Source organism: Oncorhynchus nerka, linkage group LG22 (assembly GCF_034236695.1).
Source record: "Oncorhynchus nerka isolate Pitt River linkage group LG22, Oner_Uvic_2.0, whole genome shotgun sequence".
Lineage (NCBI taxonomy): Eukaryota > Metazoa > Chordata > Actinopteri > Salmoniformes > Salmonidae > Oncorhynchus > Oncorhynchus nerka.
The window spans coordinates 59,328,988-59,345,286 of NC_088417.1; the positions used below are offsets into that span (position 1 = coordinate 59,328,988).

Here is a 16,299-nt window from a genome sequence, read left to right on the forward strand (position 1 = left end):
AGACAACTGCTGGTACTTCCCATGGGGAGCTCCTGATTGACATGTGTACTATGGTGCATTGAGTTGGTTGGAACCTCTCCAGCGCACTGACAAATAAAGGATGATTAATTTAAGATTGACTTTGAGTGTCCCTGTGTAAGAATTTCCATGACAGCCTCATGGTGAAATCCCTGGGCAGTTTCCTTCCTCTCCGACAACTGAGTTAGGAAGAACGCACGTATCTTTGTAGTGACTGGGTGTATTGATACACCATCCTTAAGGGTAATTAACAACTTCACCATGCTCAAAGGGGTATTCATTGTCTGCTTTTTAAAAATTTTACCCATCTATCAATAGGTGGACTTATTTGAGAGGCATTGGAAAACCTCCCTGATCTTTGTGGTTGAATCTGTGTTTGAAATTCACTGCTCGACTGAGGGACCTTAAAGATAATTGTATGTGTGGGGTACAGAGATGAGGTAGTCAGTCAAAAAATCTTGTTAAACACTATTATTGCACAAAGAGTGAGTCCATGCAACTTATTATATGACCCGTGAAGCACATTTGTACTCCTGAACTTTCAGACTTGCCATAACACCATAATACTTATTGACTCAATACATTTCAGCTTTTCATTTTTTATTAATTTGTAAGATTTTCTAAAAACATTATTCCACTTTGACATTATGGGGTCTTGTGTGTAGGGCAGCGACATAAATACATTTTAAATTTAGGCTCTAACACAACAAAATGTGGAAAAGCACTGTAGATTTCAAGTTCACTGCATGTATTTTAACTTCTTAATGTACAGAACATTTTCTCAATATACCCACCCATGAAGGCGGAAATAGTTGCCACATTGATTCTGTGAGATACTGTGTGTTCCTGTTTTCCTCGTGAAACAAGCAAACAAACAGTTCATCTAAGTTTTACTACTGTTTTACATATCAAAACAAAGTAGCTAAAATATCCCCAACCAACATTTCACTTACAAAGACGTACACAACAAATAAAAAATATGCCTCTCGTTCAGCCTCCATCAGTTGGGCATAGTGGAGCGACCTCTGGAAAACAGACCGCCTGCTAGCTCGCTAATAAGACAAGCCCAATCTAGCGCTTCTTCATCGGGAGCTTCGTAACTCGTTAGGCTAATTACAGCTATCACAAGTTGATTCCGCCTGTAATAATTAAGCGAGGACTCGTCAAAGAGAATAGAGGAGCTAGACAGGTTCTCCACGCGCAGCAAACTCACTATCCAGGCCATTAGCGAAAAGAACTGACGTGTGCACAAACATTAATAAGGGAGAGATGCTGCAAACCTCCTGGATAAATTACAGGGATGCTAATTCAAACTCTGGTATCACTTTGAAAGCTTTCCAACCCCCCAAATGGCGGCGGAGAATTGGAACAGTGCGGAACAGGGGAGGAGCAGCTATTTTTGGATTGAGAATGTACAGAGAATGCATCATTGACAGTGGTGGGAGGGAGTCGAGACAATGGCTTTTTGGGGGCTACATTTGACTCATTGAACACATGCTTTAAAGTTGCGTATCAAGTTGCGTATCTTTTATTAATTATAGCACAGCATTTTGTCATCAAGGCCATCCAAATATAAAAACAAGCATTCTGTCTTTAATCCAAGAAGGTTTCCAACATGTGTTCATCAATTGGCACAAACAGAATATGTTAATTTCTGATTTGATTTAACCCACAATATATCTGTCGAGTTAGCTTTTGTCATTGCAGCAGCATGTGTTGTGTGTTGTGCTGCCGCATGGTGTGAGCACACTGCAGGAGATGATCAATAAAGTGGGAGACAGGAAGCTGTCTCCTCCGCCTGTGGATGTTTAGAATGTTGTAAGGACATTTGGAAGTGTCAAAGAGGAAGAAAAGGCAACGTTTTGAAGCCCCTTTTTGCTTTCAGTTTCATATCCTTCAAGTGGTAGGGTTAGCGGTCTGTGTGCGTGTGTGTATGTGTGCATGAATATACTGTACATGTGTGTGTGTGTGTGTGTGTGTGTGTGTGTGTGTGTGTGTGTGTGTGTGTGTGTGTGTGTGTGTGTGTGTGTGTGTGTGTGTGTGTGTGCGCGTTCATGTGTGTGTGAGTTCACGTGTGTGTGAGTGCGAGCCCGCCTGCGAGCCCACCTGTGAGTGTGTTTTCAGGAGGGACTATAATGAGTGAACAGGCAGCGTGGGCCTGGGGCTGAGTGTCTTTTCCAGTGCCCACAGCCCCTCTCAGGCTGGCTGCTCACATCAAAGAGAAGCCTTGTATCTCAGAGGAGCTTAGAAATTCTGCCCCAGGCTTGGCGAGGCCTTCACAGCACTCGCCTAAGGGGCCTGAGCCGGCCAACCATGGGGCCGAGAGCACACTCAGACAAGAGCAGTGGATATCCACACTAGGGGAGAGCCAAGGAGCCAGGGCAGTGAGCCGAACAAAGAGCATGCAGTGTCATCATAGAGTTTGCTGAAGACGGTATTGGGGAGAATATGTATTTTTCTTGGTAGCACAAAAATAGCGGTTTGTTGCTGGAGCATGATTTCTCATTGGGAGATTGCTGAACATATTACACATTTCTGTGTTCTGTGAATAATTTTCTTCATTAACAGATAATAAAAGCCCATGATGAAAGTACATTAATATTCAAGTGATGAGTTGGGAGAGGAGGATGTTTTTCAAAATGTATGTTTAGTTTTCAGTTGGCAGCAACTGTCTATTCACTTAATTACTCATACAAGGATTTCCTAATTGTAATACTGCACTTGAAAAGATCATTCCTTACACATTATGTACCACACAATAAGTTACACAAAACCCAGTGCCCTGGAGAAAATACAGAAAACCAACCATCATCGTGCTCAATCTTACCTTAGCATTGTGTGTGTGTGTGTGTGTGTGTGTGTGTGTGTGTGTGTGTGTGTGTGTGTGTGTGTGTGTGTGTATATACGTGCCTGTGTGTGTGTGTGTGTGTGAGTGTGTGAGTCCATGCAGGAGTGGGTGCGTGCGTCTGTTTAAAAGTGTCCTGGTTCTCAAAATCTCCTCAGGGGGGTTTTGCCTTACCACTTTTTGGAGAGCTTAGTTTGAATTAACTAACAGAGAGAATGTACAGTATATAGCACAGAAAATGTACAGTATATTGCACAAATGTATGCTTTGAGACCACGTCTTACCTGTAAACGGCCCGCTTATCTGACTCCAGCTGGGCCTGGGGGTCAAGGGTCACATTGATGGGGGTATTTCCAGTTTCTGAGGATGCTGAGATGTGGACCTGTTGGGCCTTGGAGTTCTGTTGGGTGGTGCCCGTCATCTGAGGGCAGAGCAAACAGAACCACAGTGAACTTCAATACATAGAACGGTAGGCCTGGTCCCAGATCTGTCTGTGCATTAGCTAACTCAGAACCACAGTTAACTGCATAGACTGGTAGCCTGGTCCCAGATCTGTTCATGCAATCAGAACCACAGTCAACTACATACACTGGTAGCCTAGTCCCAGGTCTGTATGTGCATTAGCCCTGTTCTGGCTGGGCTTTCTACTTAGAAAACTGGTTTTGTGTTCCACTATCTCATCTCTAGCAGGCACACACACACACATTGTCAGATACTGTGAACTACATGAGAGTGGATAGACCACCAGCTTGATTTTTCCGCATGGCCTATGAAAGATGGGCGTGTTATTTTGATGTGATGGTCTGGATGTGTACAATGCATCTCTTCAATCGTGTCGATCCCCTACCCCCACCTCTTTCTCCTTCTCCCACCCCATCCCCTCCTCTCGTCTCCTTTTCCCCCTCAGCCTTTGGAGAGAAGGAAATGGGTCCTCCATCCCCCCTGTGTTGGTTTGGGGAGGAAGCATCTTAATCTCGGCTCCAAATGGGAAATAAATTAGCTTCTTCACACTTAACTAGCTCTCATTTGCATTTTGTTGCCTGCACTGACTGTGGCTTGGGAGCTCTCCCCTGTCACTAATCCTCTGGGCGGAAGGAGGCAGTGGTAGAGTGGAGACAGGGAGGGGGATGGTGAGGCTCTGATTGAACCTGCTCTACTTCCTTCTCTAGGATACTACTTAGTTAGGATAAGGTTAAAGGGCAATTCTGGCACTTTTCAACCTCATATGTGACTCGTGTCAGGTAACTAGGCATATGTCGCGGGTCACTACATCACAGGAAAGCCATTTGAAAGTAAACTTTTTATTGTTGTCAAACTGCGTTTTTTAGCAGAAATGCCCTCTGGAACATGTGAACTTTCATGTGCCTTAATAACAAACTTGTCTGCCATTTGTTAAGCAACAAATAAAGTGAGCAACCTTCCCGCTAGCTATGATTGCCTGAGATAATGAGTGGGCTGGACATGCCGAGAGATCAATTCGGATTGGTCAGCAATATAGCATGCTTCTGTCTATTTGAGCTGGTCAGTATGTTTAGGTAATCCTGTCTAATGCATCTATTTTGAAAAAATATCACGTAGTAGAACTGCATAAGTGTTTCTCTCCACTTTCTGGAGGATCGAGTTTTGAAATAGACTGACGAGTTTCAGAAGAAAGTTATTTGTTTCTGGACATTTTGAGCCTGTAATCGAACCCACAAATGCTGATGCTCCAGATACTCAACTAGTCTAAAGGCCAGTTTGATTGCTTATTTAATCATAACAACAGTTGTCAGCTGTGCTAACTTAATTGCAAAAGGGTTTTCTAATGATCAATTAGCCTTTTAAAATTATAAACTTGGATTAGCTAACACAACGTGCCATTGGAACACAGGGGTAATGGTTGCTGATAATGGGCCTCTGTACGCCTATGTAGATATTCCATAAAAAATTATGCCGTTTGCAGCTACAATAGTCATTTACAATATTGACTATGTATTTTCTTTTAAAAACAAGGACATTTCTAAGTGACCCCAAACTTTTAAACGGCAATGTGTATATATATATATACACTGGAGAGAACAAGTATTTGATACACTGCCGATTTTGCAGGTTTTCCTATTTACAAAGGATGTACAGGTCTGTCATTTTTTTATCATAGGTACACTTCAACTGTGAGAGACGGAATCTAAAACAAAAATCTAGAAAATCACATTGTATGATTTTTAAGTAATTAATTTGCATTTTATTGCATGACATAAGTATTTGATACATCAGAAAAGCAGAACTTAATATTTGGTACAGAAACCTTTGTTTGCAATTACAGAGATCATACGTTTCCTGTAGTTCTTGATCAGGTTTGCACACACTGCAGCAGGGATTTTGGCCCTGTATGCACTCCTCCATACAGACCTTCTCCAGATCCTTCAGGTTTCGGGGCTGTCGCTGGGCAATACGGACTTTCAGCTCCCTCCAAAGATTTTCTATTGGGTTCAGGTCTGCAGACTGGTTAGGCCACTCTGGCTGTGCCTGTGTGTTTCGGGTCGTTGTCATGCTGGAAGGCCCAGCCACAACCTATCTTCAATGCTCTTACTGAGGGAAGGAGGTTGTTGGCCAAGATCTCGCGATACATGGCCCCATCCATCCTCCCCTCAATACGGTGCAGTCGTCCTGTCCCTTTTGCAGTTTCCACCTCCATGCTTCACGGTTGGGATGGTGTTCTTGGGGTTGTACTCATCCTTCTTCTTCCTCCAAACACGGCGACAAAAAGCTCTATTTTTGTCTCATCAGACCACATGACCTTCTCCCATTCCTCCTCTGGATCATTCAGATGGTCATTGGCAAACTTCAGACGGGCCTGGATATGCGCTGGCTTGAGCAGGGGGACCTTGCGTGCGCTGCAGGATTTTAATCCATGACGGCGTAGTGTGTTACTACGCCGTCATGGATTGGAGACTGTGGTCCCAGGTCATTGACCAGGTCCTGCCGTGTAGTTCTGGGCTGATCTCTCACCTTCCTCAGGATCATTGATGCCCCACTAGGTGAGATCAGGATCCGGGATGGGTAGCATCAAGAGGTTAAGACAAATAAAAAACTCTAGAATGTTTTCTGCAAGGAATTTTCAATTGATTATTTACATTCTAATCCCATTTCCTTAATTGACTGAAATAAAAACAGCTTTGACCCCAACCCTGAGCTGACTACTAGTGGTGTACTGACCTGTTGGCTCTCCTGGTACGATGGTGGAGGAACGCTCTGAGTGGCCATCATTGTTAGTGCTGGGGACACATGTTGCATCATGGGACAGATTCACATGGAGACCTGCAGGGGGACACAAACACACATAGTGTTAAGAGTACATTATCGCCTCACGAGTGGCGCAGTGGTCTAAGGCTGTGCCACTAAAGATTCAGGGTTCGAGTCCAAACTCTGTCGCAGTCGGCCGCGACCGGGAAACCCATGGGGCGGCATACAATTGGTCCAGCGTCGTCCGGGTTAGGGGAGGGTTTGGCCGGCAGGGATGTCCTTGACCCATCGCACACTAGTGACTCCTGTGGCGGGCCAGGTGCAGTGCCGCTGACACGGTCACCAGGTGTACGGTGTTTCCTCCGACACATTGGTGCGGCTGGCATCTGGGTTCAGTGGGCACTGTGTTAAGAAGCAGTGCGGCTTGGTTGGGTTGTGTTTCGGAGGACAAGACGGCTCTTGACCTCTTCGATGAGACAAGACTGTAACTACCAATTGGATACCATGAAAAAGGGGTAATTTAAAAAAAATAATTATTAAATGAATGAGTACATTATCATTTAAACATCAGGCGTTGGTCTCCTGAGTGGCGCAGCGGTCTAAGGCACTCTGAGTGCAAGAGGTGTCATTACAGTCCCTGGTTTGAATCCAGGCTGTATCACATCCGGCTGTGATTGGGAGTCCCAAAGGGTGGCGCACAATTGGCCCAGTGTCGTCCGGGTTTGGCTGGGGTAGGCTGACATTGTAAATAAGAATTTGCTCTTAACTGACTTGCCTAGTTAAAAAAAAATATATATATATATATAAGAAGTGTCTACTTGCTGGTCCAGGGTCAGGCCCTGTATTCATAAAGCATCTCAGAGTAGGAGAGCTACAGTTATGCTTTGTAGACCATGATGAATAAGACGACATTGACAGGGGGGGACATGATCCTAGATCAACACTCCTACTCTGGGAAGTGTTATGAACACCCAGGTATTTACCTAATCAGCTTTAGTGGGTGGTTTATCCGTGCCACTTTCACTTTTACCATGCTTGGTGCATTTCTATGTACACTGATCAAAAGTATAAATACAACATGCAACAATTTCTAAGATTTTACTGAGGTACAGTTCATGTAAGGAAATCAGTCAATTGAAATAAATATATTAGGCCCTAATCTATGGATTTCACATGACTGGGAATACAGATATGCATCTGTTGATCACAGATACTTTAAAAATCAATCAAATCAAATGGTATTAGTCACATGTGCCAAATACAACAATACCTTACAGTGAAATACTTAATTACAAGCCTCTAACCAACAATGTAGTTAAAAAAAAAATGAAAAATAATAAGACATAAAAGGAACAAGTAATTAAAGAGCAGCAGTAAAGTCAATGTGCGGGAGCACCGGTTAGTCAAAGTAATTGAGGTAATATGTACATGTAGGTAAAGTTATTAAAGTGACTATGCATAGATAATAACAGAGAGAAGCAGCAGCGTAAAAGAGGGGGTGGGGGGTGGGGGCAATGCAAATAGTCTGGGTAGCCATTTGATTAGATGTTCTGGAGTCTTATGGCTTGGGGGTAGAAGCTGTTTAGAAGCCTCTTGGGCCTAGACTGGCACTCCGGTACTACTTGCCGTGCGGTAGCAGAGAGAACAGTCTATGACTTGGGTGGCTGGAGTCCTTGACAAGTTTTAGGGCCTTCCTCTGACACCACCTGGTATAGAGGTCCTGGATGGCAGGAAGCTTGGCCCCAGTGATGTACTGGGCCGTTCACGCTACCCTCTGTAGTGCTTTGTGGTCAGAGGCCGAGCAGTTGCCATACCAGGCAGTGATGCAACCAGTCAGGATGCTCTCAATGGTGCAGCTGTAGAACCTTTTGAGGATCTGAGGACCTACGGCAAATCTATTCAGTCTCCTGAGGGGGAATAGGTTTTGTCGTGCCCTCTTCACGACTGTCTTGGTGTGGTTGGACCATGTTTGTTTGTTTGTGATGTGGACACCAAGGAACTTGAAACTCTCAAACTGCTCCACTACAGCCCCGTAGATGAGAATGGGGGTGTGCTCGATCATCCTTTTCCTGTAGTCCACATCATCTCCTTTGTCTTGATCAGGTTGAGGGAGAGTGCGTGGATCAGAAAACCAGTATCTGGTGTGACAACCATTTGCCTTGTGCAGCGTGACACATCTCTTTCGCATACAGTTGATCCAGAAAATGATTAACTTGCTGTACAGTATGTAATATGCATCTTGTGTTGAGAATGAGTGCGCAGCAGTTGTCTGGTTTATGACTGCACCAGACAACCACCAGGTGCTGCTATGATTTCTCTCTCTCTCTCTCTCTCTCTCTCTCTCTCTCTCTCTCGTAAAATGCTAGACTACATAGCACCTCACAAAGTGAAAAAGCAATGCAAAAATGGACCTGCAATATTACAGAACAGGTGACATTATAATAACACTTAACAAGATAACACACAATAAGGGATCAGTGCCCTTGTTTTCCTCATGTAGTGGATGGTAGGTTGTAGTTATGAAACTAAGCCAACCAGTGTCCAATTAAAGCTCCAGTCGGTGGACTAATTGCTATTGTCCAGAACTGGAGAAGTCCCGCAGGGTTGTGTACTGTACCTGATGGAGTTATAGGGTCTCTGGAGTTAACACACACACATGCGAGAAAACACATACACGTCTGCACACACACACACACACACACACACACACACGATTCCCATGTAAGGCACAACATCAGTGAAACAGCATGTATAGTCATGAGCATGAAGGGCCCTTTGGATGGTAGGGTATGAATCACATTAATTGCTGGTGTGGTTACAGGAAGATTGGGAGCGGTACTGTGGAATAGATGATACAGTATTTGTCATGCTTACTAAGAAGTCTGAACTTGGCAGGTATAATTGTTAACAGCCAGAGAGGTCTAGGAGTTAAATCAGATTGAGATTATGAGTCATACCAAAACACGGCTCGACACAGGGAGTCGCATTGGACTGAACCATTTCAACTCTATTTTACAGGCAGAAAAGGCACGAACAGGGGGGCACAAATACCCATGCTTCCATGCAAATAACTGAGACATGTAAATGTACTATAAAAAACAGCCATACAGATGTAGGATCTCAATTTGAGCCAGTTTGCCACAGTAGGAACATAATCTTGCAGCAGCAGGAAATGTGAATTATTATGTGGATTATAATTACGCCTAATGGACATTTTTTGTAGGGGTTGATACATGTGTCCTAAGGGAAAATCAAATAAAGTACAAACTTAAGAAGCATTTTTAAACCAAAAATACACTACAAGTTTAAAATGTCCTGCATTACAGGAAAGATCTTCTGCAACAGGGGGGTCAAATTAAGATCCTACATCTGTATATTATACCCAGTCACCATTTCCCTGCTCTACTCTGAATAGAAACAGTGTCTTTGAGTTTGAGGGGACACAAGTGCACAAGACAGCACAAGGACCCAGGAAGTCAGACAAGAGAGGAAGTGGTGCGGACGGCTTCTCATCTCTCCCCCAGACACAGACAAGGAGACACAGATGACGGGCGCGCTCCACCAGTGAGCTCATCCCATCCTATCCTAGGACCCGGCCTGGCACCAACGTGTGTGGAAAAGTGCCCCGGGAGGCTCTAAAACACAACCACCTGTCAACTCAGCCAGCCCCCCAAATAACTCAACACAACATCTTGCTAATGATATTATTAACCCTCTATCGACACCTATGTCCACCAAATGGTTCGCAGCTCACCTCACATCTTCTAAGGTATTTTTGTACAACCACCCCCAGAATGGATCCTGGCTCTGAAATTGCACATTTTAGTTAATCTGATGAGCTCTGGTCCAAATCATACAAATTGAGGATGATGGGTGTGTGTGAGTGTGATTTGTATACTGATTTCTCTTCCTGGCTTGTGTTCTCGTTCCAAGTGGTATCACCTAAAAGGTATGTCCCCTTTTATTGGTCCTTATTTTAATTGCAAATGCAGGGTTGGTAATTAAATGGAAAATTACACAGCAGGAACATAGTCTTGCAGCAGTAGGAAATGTGAATTATTATGTGGATTATAATGAGGGCAGCCTAGTGGTTAGAGCGTTGGGAAGGTAACCGAAAGATTGCTGGATCGAATCCCTAAGCTGACAAGGTCAAAAATCTGTCGTTCTGCCCCTGAACAAGGCAGTTAACCCACTGTTGTAGGCCGTCATTGTAAACTAAGAATTTGTTCTTAACTGACTTGCCTAGTTAAATAAAGTTTGATATAAAAATGTTTTTTTTTAATAAATAAAAGATAAAGCAATTCCAATTATTGCACAGTATTTTAAGTGATCTATCAAGTCTCCCATTCCTCAAGGAATGCAGTAGGCTACCTAACACAACCACATTACATGCACCCGTAAATACACACACACACACACTCTGGGGGACAACCAAGTGGTCAATTAACAAGACCTGTATTTTTATCAGGTCAAATATAACACCCAAATGGACAACAAAACATTCCTTGTAGAATGGTAGGGACACATTTTCCCCTTTCCCAAAGCACCACTGGTCAGTACCAGTAAGTAATTCCACTTTAAGACCCTCACTGGACCAACTATGAGGAATAAGGCTACACCATAAACCACTAAGTACGTGCCAGTTGTTTGAGGACCCAATGTAGGAAAGGTTATGTGTTTAATTAACAAAGAGCACACAGCAAATATTTCCATTCTGAAGCATACAATTGGCCTACATCATATTGACACAAAGCCTGTCAGTGGCCTAACCACAGTTTGACACCATTACCCTTGGTATTGATAGAAAATCCATATCCGGTCACATTTGATGTGATTAAGTCCAAAACCACCCACACTTGACTTAATCACATCACATCTTACTGTATACCATCCACACCTTCTCCAATCCAACCCTTTCAGATCTGTGATTACTTAAAGGAAGGTAGGAAGGAACGAAAGAAGGATGCATTTCTGAGGTATTCGAACAGGGCCCATGTCTAACTATGTGGCAGGAACGTTAAGTTCGATCGGTGAGCCTTAACAGGAGGCCTCCTGCTCCTTGAGAGCCCTGGCTGAGGAAAGGTAAAAGATGTCATCGATAATTCTTGACATGACCTCGGACAACAATCGTTAGCTCCTGGTTCCAGGCTATTGATGAGGCTGGCTGGGGAGGGGGAAAGCACCACAGTGTCAAAGCTGCTCATGTAGCTGGCTGGCTCTGAATTTCTCGGTTTCTGCAAACAGAAAATAGTGTCACTCTCTCTCTCTTTCTCTATCTCGTTTTCTCTAACACTTGCGCTCAAACACGTACACACACCACCACACACACACATTCCTGTTCCTCTTTTGATAAGACTGAGTCAGATTTCTACCAAATATCAGCCGCGGTATTTAAACAATTAACTCCCCCACCAAAAACAAACAGCGAAAATAAGAAGTGTTGGTAAGAAATTAGCCAGAATCTTTGAAGTGCAAAGACCTCTCCAGTGACATGTCTGACACACAGCGATTGGGCACTCTTGAACACAGCTCTGCTATGTTTCCGAGCAAACAGAAAACAGGTGATGCCTGCAGTCAAGGGAATGTGATCAGATGAGTGTTTACAGCACACACACTTCATCCGAATACTCTCACGGGTGGCTTTACACAAAAGTCGGGTAAGGAAACCATGTGTTTGAGGATGTTGCACGATCCTTTCTAAGCACACACATACTGACAAACTATCAACAGCATAACACAGGTTGACTTCAAGATCGATGCCACACATGCTGCACAATGCCTGACTTAGAGACTGATCCCCGTTGGTTTTCTCAGTGTCCGATGTTAATTAAGAACATGTCTGAATGTGGCAGTTTAATATTGATTTTGTAGTTTTGATTTCAATTGCGCATTGAGGATCATGAAGGAGAAAACCACTGAGAGACTACAACCACAACATTTGCCTGAGCCAAAGGGCTGCCCTCCCCTTTCCATTTTCTCAATCCCGTTACCGAGTTTCCTGGTTACGGACATGACCTGGAAATGCAATGAATAACATTTGCTTCGGAGGTGACACGTAGTCCAAATATCATGCATCTTAATGTCCTAAGTCATAGCAATAACACAGATGAATATGGGTATCCAATTACTGCTCATTCTTAGAGGTAGATTTGCAATGCAAAAGGTAAGAGGAGAGGAGGCCTTGGTGGATATTCAACATGTGAGAGAGAAGGGCTTGGCAGGAGGTAATGAGGTTGGGGAAGGGGGCACCACACACACTTTTGCACACATACACACGCTCACACACTTACAAAATCGTACACATACACACGCACAGAAACACACATCCCTTCGGTATAACCAACGTCATGACATATAAGTGGGCACCACACACACATACCCCACACCGTACAGCCCGAGGCGGGTGGGCCTAACAGCGGTCCTCCGGCCTCATAGCCCCCGGGCTAGGAAGAGGCTCACATCACGGGGCCTAGCCTTCTTCAACCTCTCCTCCTTAGCATTCATCCTATTACCATTCGAAAGACACACACACACACACACTCATACACACACACACACACAAAATGTGGGGGTAATACCTAAGAACCAGCCCAATGTGGATGGTTTTGATGCTGTCGCTCGGTGAAGAACGATCATAGACATTGTTATAGACATAAGTTCAGCAGAGGTCACTGCACAGATACTGCTGAGGGAGAGACTTTGTTGCAGATTGATTTGTTTTGTCTTCACCCCCGATGGTGAAATTGTATTGATGAATCCAGCAAAGAACTGTAGAAGTTAATTAACTAATATCTGACAAGTTTGCATAGTGCAATAATGTCCATTGAATTTTGGGTAACACTATCTATGAACCACCTGTTTATAATGCCACATAGTGCAATATAAGGCTTCTTATAAGCATTCATAATAGCTCACAGCTCATTTTAACACTTTTTATGAATGCATTAAGGCTATAGATTCATTCATGCATCAAACAAAAAGCATAATGCATTATAAAGACGACTAGGTCCTTATAAGACCCCATATGAATGTATGAGTGCATATAATGCAGTTATAAGTCCAAATGACCTTGAATGATAAATGCTACTTCCTAGTGACATAGTTCTTTAGTAGATTTTGTGATAATGTCCTTCATACATTTAAATGTGCCACATAAACATAAAAAACACCCTACCATTTCCCAGGAGTATTTTCCGTCCATATACAACAGCATCAGTCGCCCAATCTGACTCCAATTCTTGTTTTCTTTGTATTTATGCAAATGATTGTTTGGATATTACAGATTCAGATGTGATTGCATTCTGTCCTGCTTTTTAAAATTAGATTAAAGATTCGACTATGGATGTTGATGAGACTACTACAGTGTGGTGAAATTTGTGTAATTCCCTAAAGGCAAATGGTTCGCATGCAAATAACCTTATTAGCATATCTAAAAGCTCTTATTATAATTAGGTTGTTTTTTTTCTAAATAGGGTACACATTACCCTGGGATGAAAAGGAGAGGAATATACATGTTTCGCACAAAATTGCAAAACCTAAAAACTGGATAAAATCTGGATAAAGTGCAGACGCGTTCAACAGGGTAAATAATTCACGAACGTTAGCTAACATTAATAATAATAATTTATTAGATTTATAGAGCACCTTTCCACCTACAGTAGGTGCTCAAAGTGCTTTACATAGTCTGAGGTGAAACACTCACCTCTTCCAACACCAATATGTAGCACTCACTTGGGTGATGCACGGCAGCCATTTTTTTGTGCCAAAAAGCTCACCACACACCAGCTATCATGGTGGAGAGGTCAGGAGTTATATATTCTTATTAAAAAATGAGAGGGTGATTAGGTGGCCATGATGGAATGGGGCCAGGTGTGAAATTTAGCAATGACACCGGGGTTAACACCCATACTCTTACGATAAGTGCCATGGGATTTTGTATGACCACAGAGAGTCAGGACACCCATTTAACATCCCATCTGAAAGAAGGCATCCTACGCAGGGCAATTTCCCCTTCACTGCCCTGGGGCATTGGGATCTCCTTAGACCAGAGGAATGAGTTCCCCCTACTGGCAAGAACACGTCTGCCATGATGACCCTCAACACTGGGGCCCCTCAGGGGTGTGTACTTAGTCACCTCCTGTACTCCCTGTTCACCCACGACTACGTGGCCTAACACGACTCCAACGCCATCATTAAGTTTGCTGACAACACAACAGTGGTAGGCCTGATCACCGACAACGTTGAGACAGTGTGATGCCAGGACAACAACCTCTCCCTCAATTTGAGCAAGACAAAGGAGGTGATCGTGGACTACAGGAAAAGGCTGGTCGAACAAGCCCCCATTAACATTGACGGGACTGTAGTGGAGCGGGTCAAGACTTTCAAGTTCCTTGGTGTCCACATCACCAACAAACTATCATGGTCTAAACACACCAAGACAGTTGTGAAGAGGGCATGACAAAACCTATTCCCCCTCAGGAGACTGAATAGATTTGCCATAGGTCCCCAGATCCTCAAAAAAGTTCAACAGCTGCATCATCGAGAGAATCCTGACCGGTTGCATCAACGCCTGGTATGGCAACTGCTCAGCATCTGACCGAAAAACGCTACAGAGGGTAGTGGGACGGCCCAGTACATCACTGGGGCCAAGCTTCCTGTCATCCAGGATCTATACACTAGGCAGTGTCAGAGGAAAGCCCAAAAAATACGGTTTTCTCTGCTAGCGCACGGCCAGCGTTACAGGAGCTCCAAGTCTAGGACCAAAAGGCTCCTTAACAGCTTCTACCCCCAAGCCATAAGACTGCTGAACAATTAATCAAATGGCCACCGGACTATTTACATTGACCCCCCCCATTTATTTGTTTTGTACACTGCTGCTACTCGCTGTTTATTATCTATGCATTGCCACTTCACCCCTACCTACATGTACAGATAACATCGACTAACCTGTACCACCGCACATTGACTCGGTACCGGTACCCCCTATTTTATTATTTTTAACTTTAGTTTATTTTGGTAAATATTTTCTGAACTCTTTCTTGAACTGCACTGTTGGTTAACCTCTTGAGTGTAGGGGGCAGTATTTTGATGTTTGGATGAAAAACGTACCCAAATGAAACTGCCTATTTCTCAGGCCCAGAATCTAGAATATGCATATAATTAATAATAAAAACACTCTAAAGTTTCCAAAACTGTCAAAATATTGTCTGTGAGTATCACAGAACTGATATTGCAGGCGAAAACCTGAGGAAAATCCAACCAGGAAGTGCTGTTTTTCCTGAAACCTCTCTGTTCCATTGCATGCCTTCCCTCCATTTAAAGGGATATCAACCAGTTTCCTTTCTCTATGGCTTCCACATGGTGTTAACAGTCTTTAGACATAGTTTCAGGCTTTTATTCTGAAAATGAGCGAGAAGGATCACATTGCATCAGTGGATGGCTGGGTGCTAGCAGAGTTTTGCATGTGCAACAGCTTGGAGCAGACATTTTCTCTCTCTCTCCTATTGAAAAAGCTACGGTCCGGTTGAAATATTATCGATTATTTATTGTAACCTGAGGATTGATTATAAAAAACGTTTGACATGTTTCTACAAACTTTACGGAGTTTGTACGCTCGAGCATGTGCATTTCTGAACAAAACGCGCCAACCAAATGGAGGTATTTTGGATATAAAACAAATCTTTATGGAACAAAAGGAACATTTATTGTGTAACTGGGAGTCTCGTGAGTGCAAACATCCGAAGATCATCAAAGGTAAGCGATTAATTTGATTGCTTTTCAGACTTTCGTTACCAACCTACTTTTCTGCTAGCTGTTTGTAATGTTTTGTCTGCTGAGAGAGCTTTTTTAAATCTGACACACCGGGTGGATTAACAACAAGCTAAGCTGTGTTTTGCTATATTGCACTTGTGATTAAATGAAAATTAAATATTTTTAGTAGTTTAATTTGAATTTGGCGCTCTGCAATTCAGCGGATGTTGACGAAAATGATCCCGCTAAACGGGATGGGTGCGCCAAGAAGGGCTTGTAAGTAAGCATTTCACGGTAAGGTCTACACGTGTTGTATTTGGAGCATGTGAAGCATGTTTTATTTGAACACCACTTCCAGCAGCATCTGGTCTCCATCCAGGATCGACTCTGCTTAACTACAGAGGCAAGCCAGCAGTAGGTTGCAAGGTTAACCTAAAAAGGTTTGCCACTGTTATTTGACAGAT

The 16,299-nt window shown here is 43.4% G+C and overlaps 1 protein-coding gene across 1 annotated transcript in view; it reads right to left on the minus strand.

Annotated features, from left to right (window-relative positions):
* The window catches only part of LOC115105413 (uncharacterized), a 97,293-nt gene that overhangs the window by 37,318 nt on the left and 43,676 nt on the right, over positions 1-16,299 (minus strand). The window contains exons 3-4 of the mRNA XM_065006812.1: positions 6,059-6,160; positions 3,148-3,284 (exon numbers count right to left, since the gene is read on the minus strand). Of these exons, the coding sequence (XP_064862884.1) occupies positions 3,148-3,284; positions 6,059-6,139 (218 nt within the window). The 5' untranslated portion in view covers positions 6,140-6,160. The remainder of the gene's footprint in view (positions 1-3,147; positions 3,285-6,058; positions 6,161-16,299) is intronic.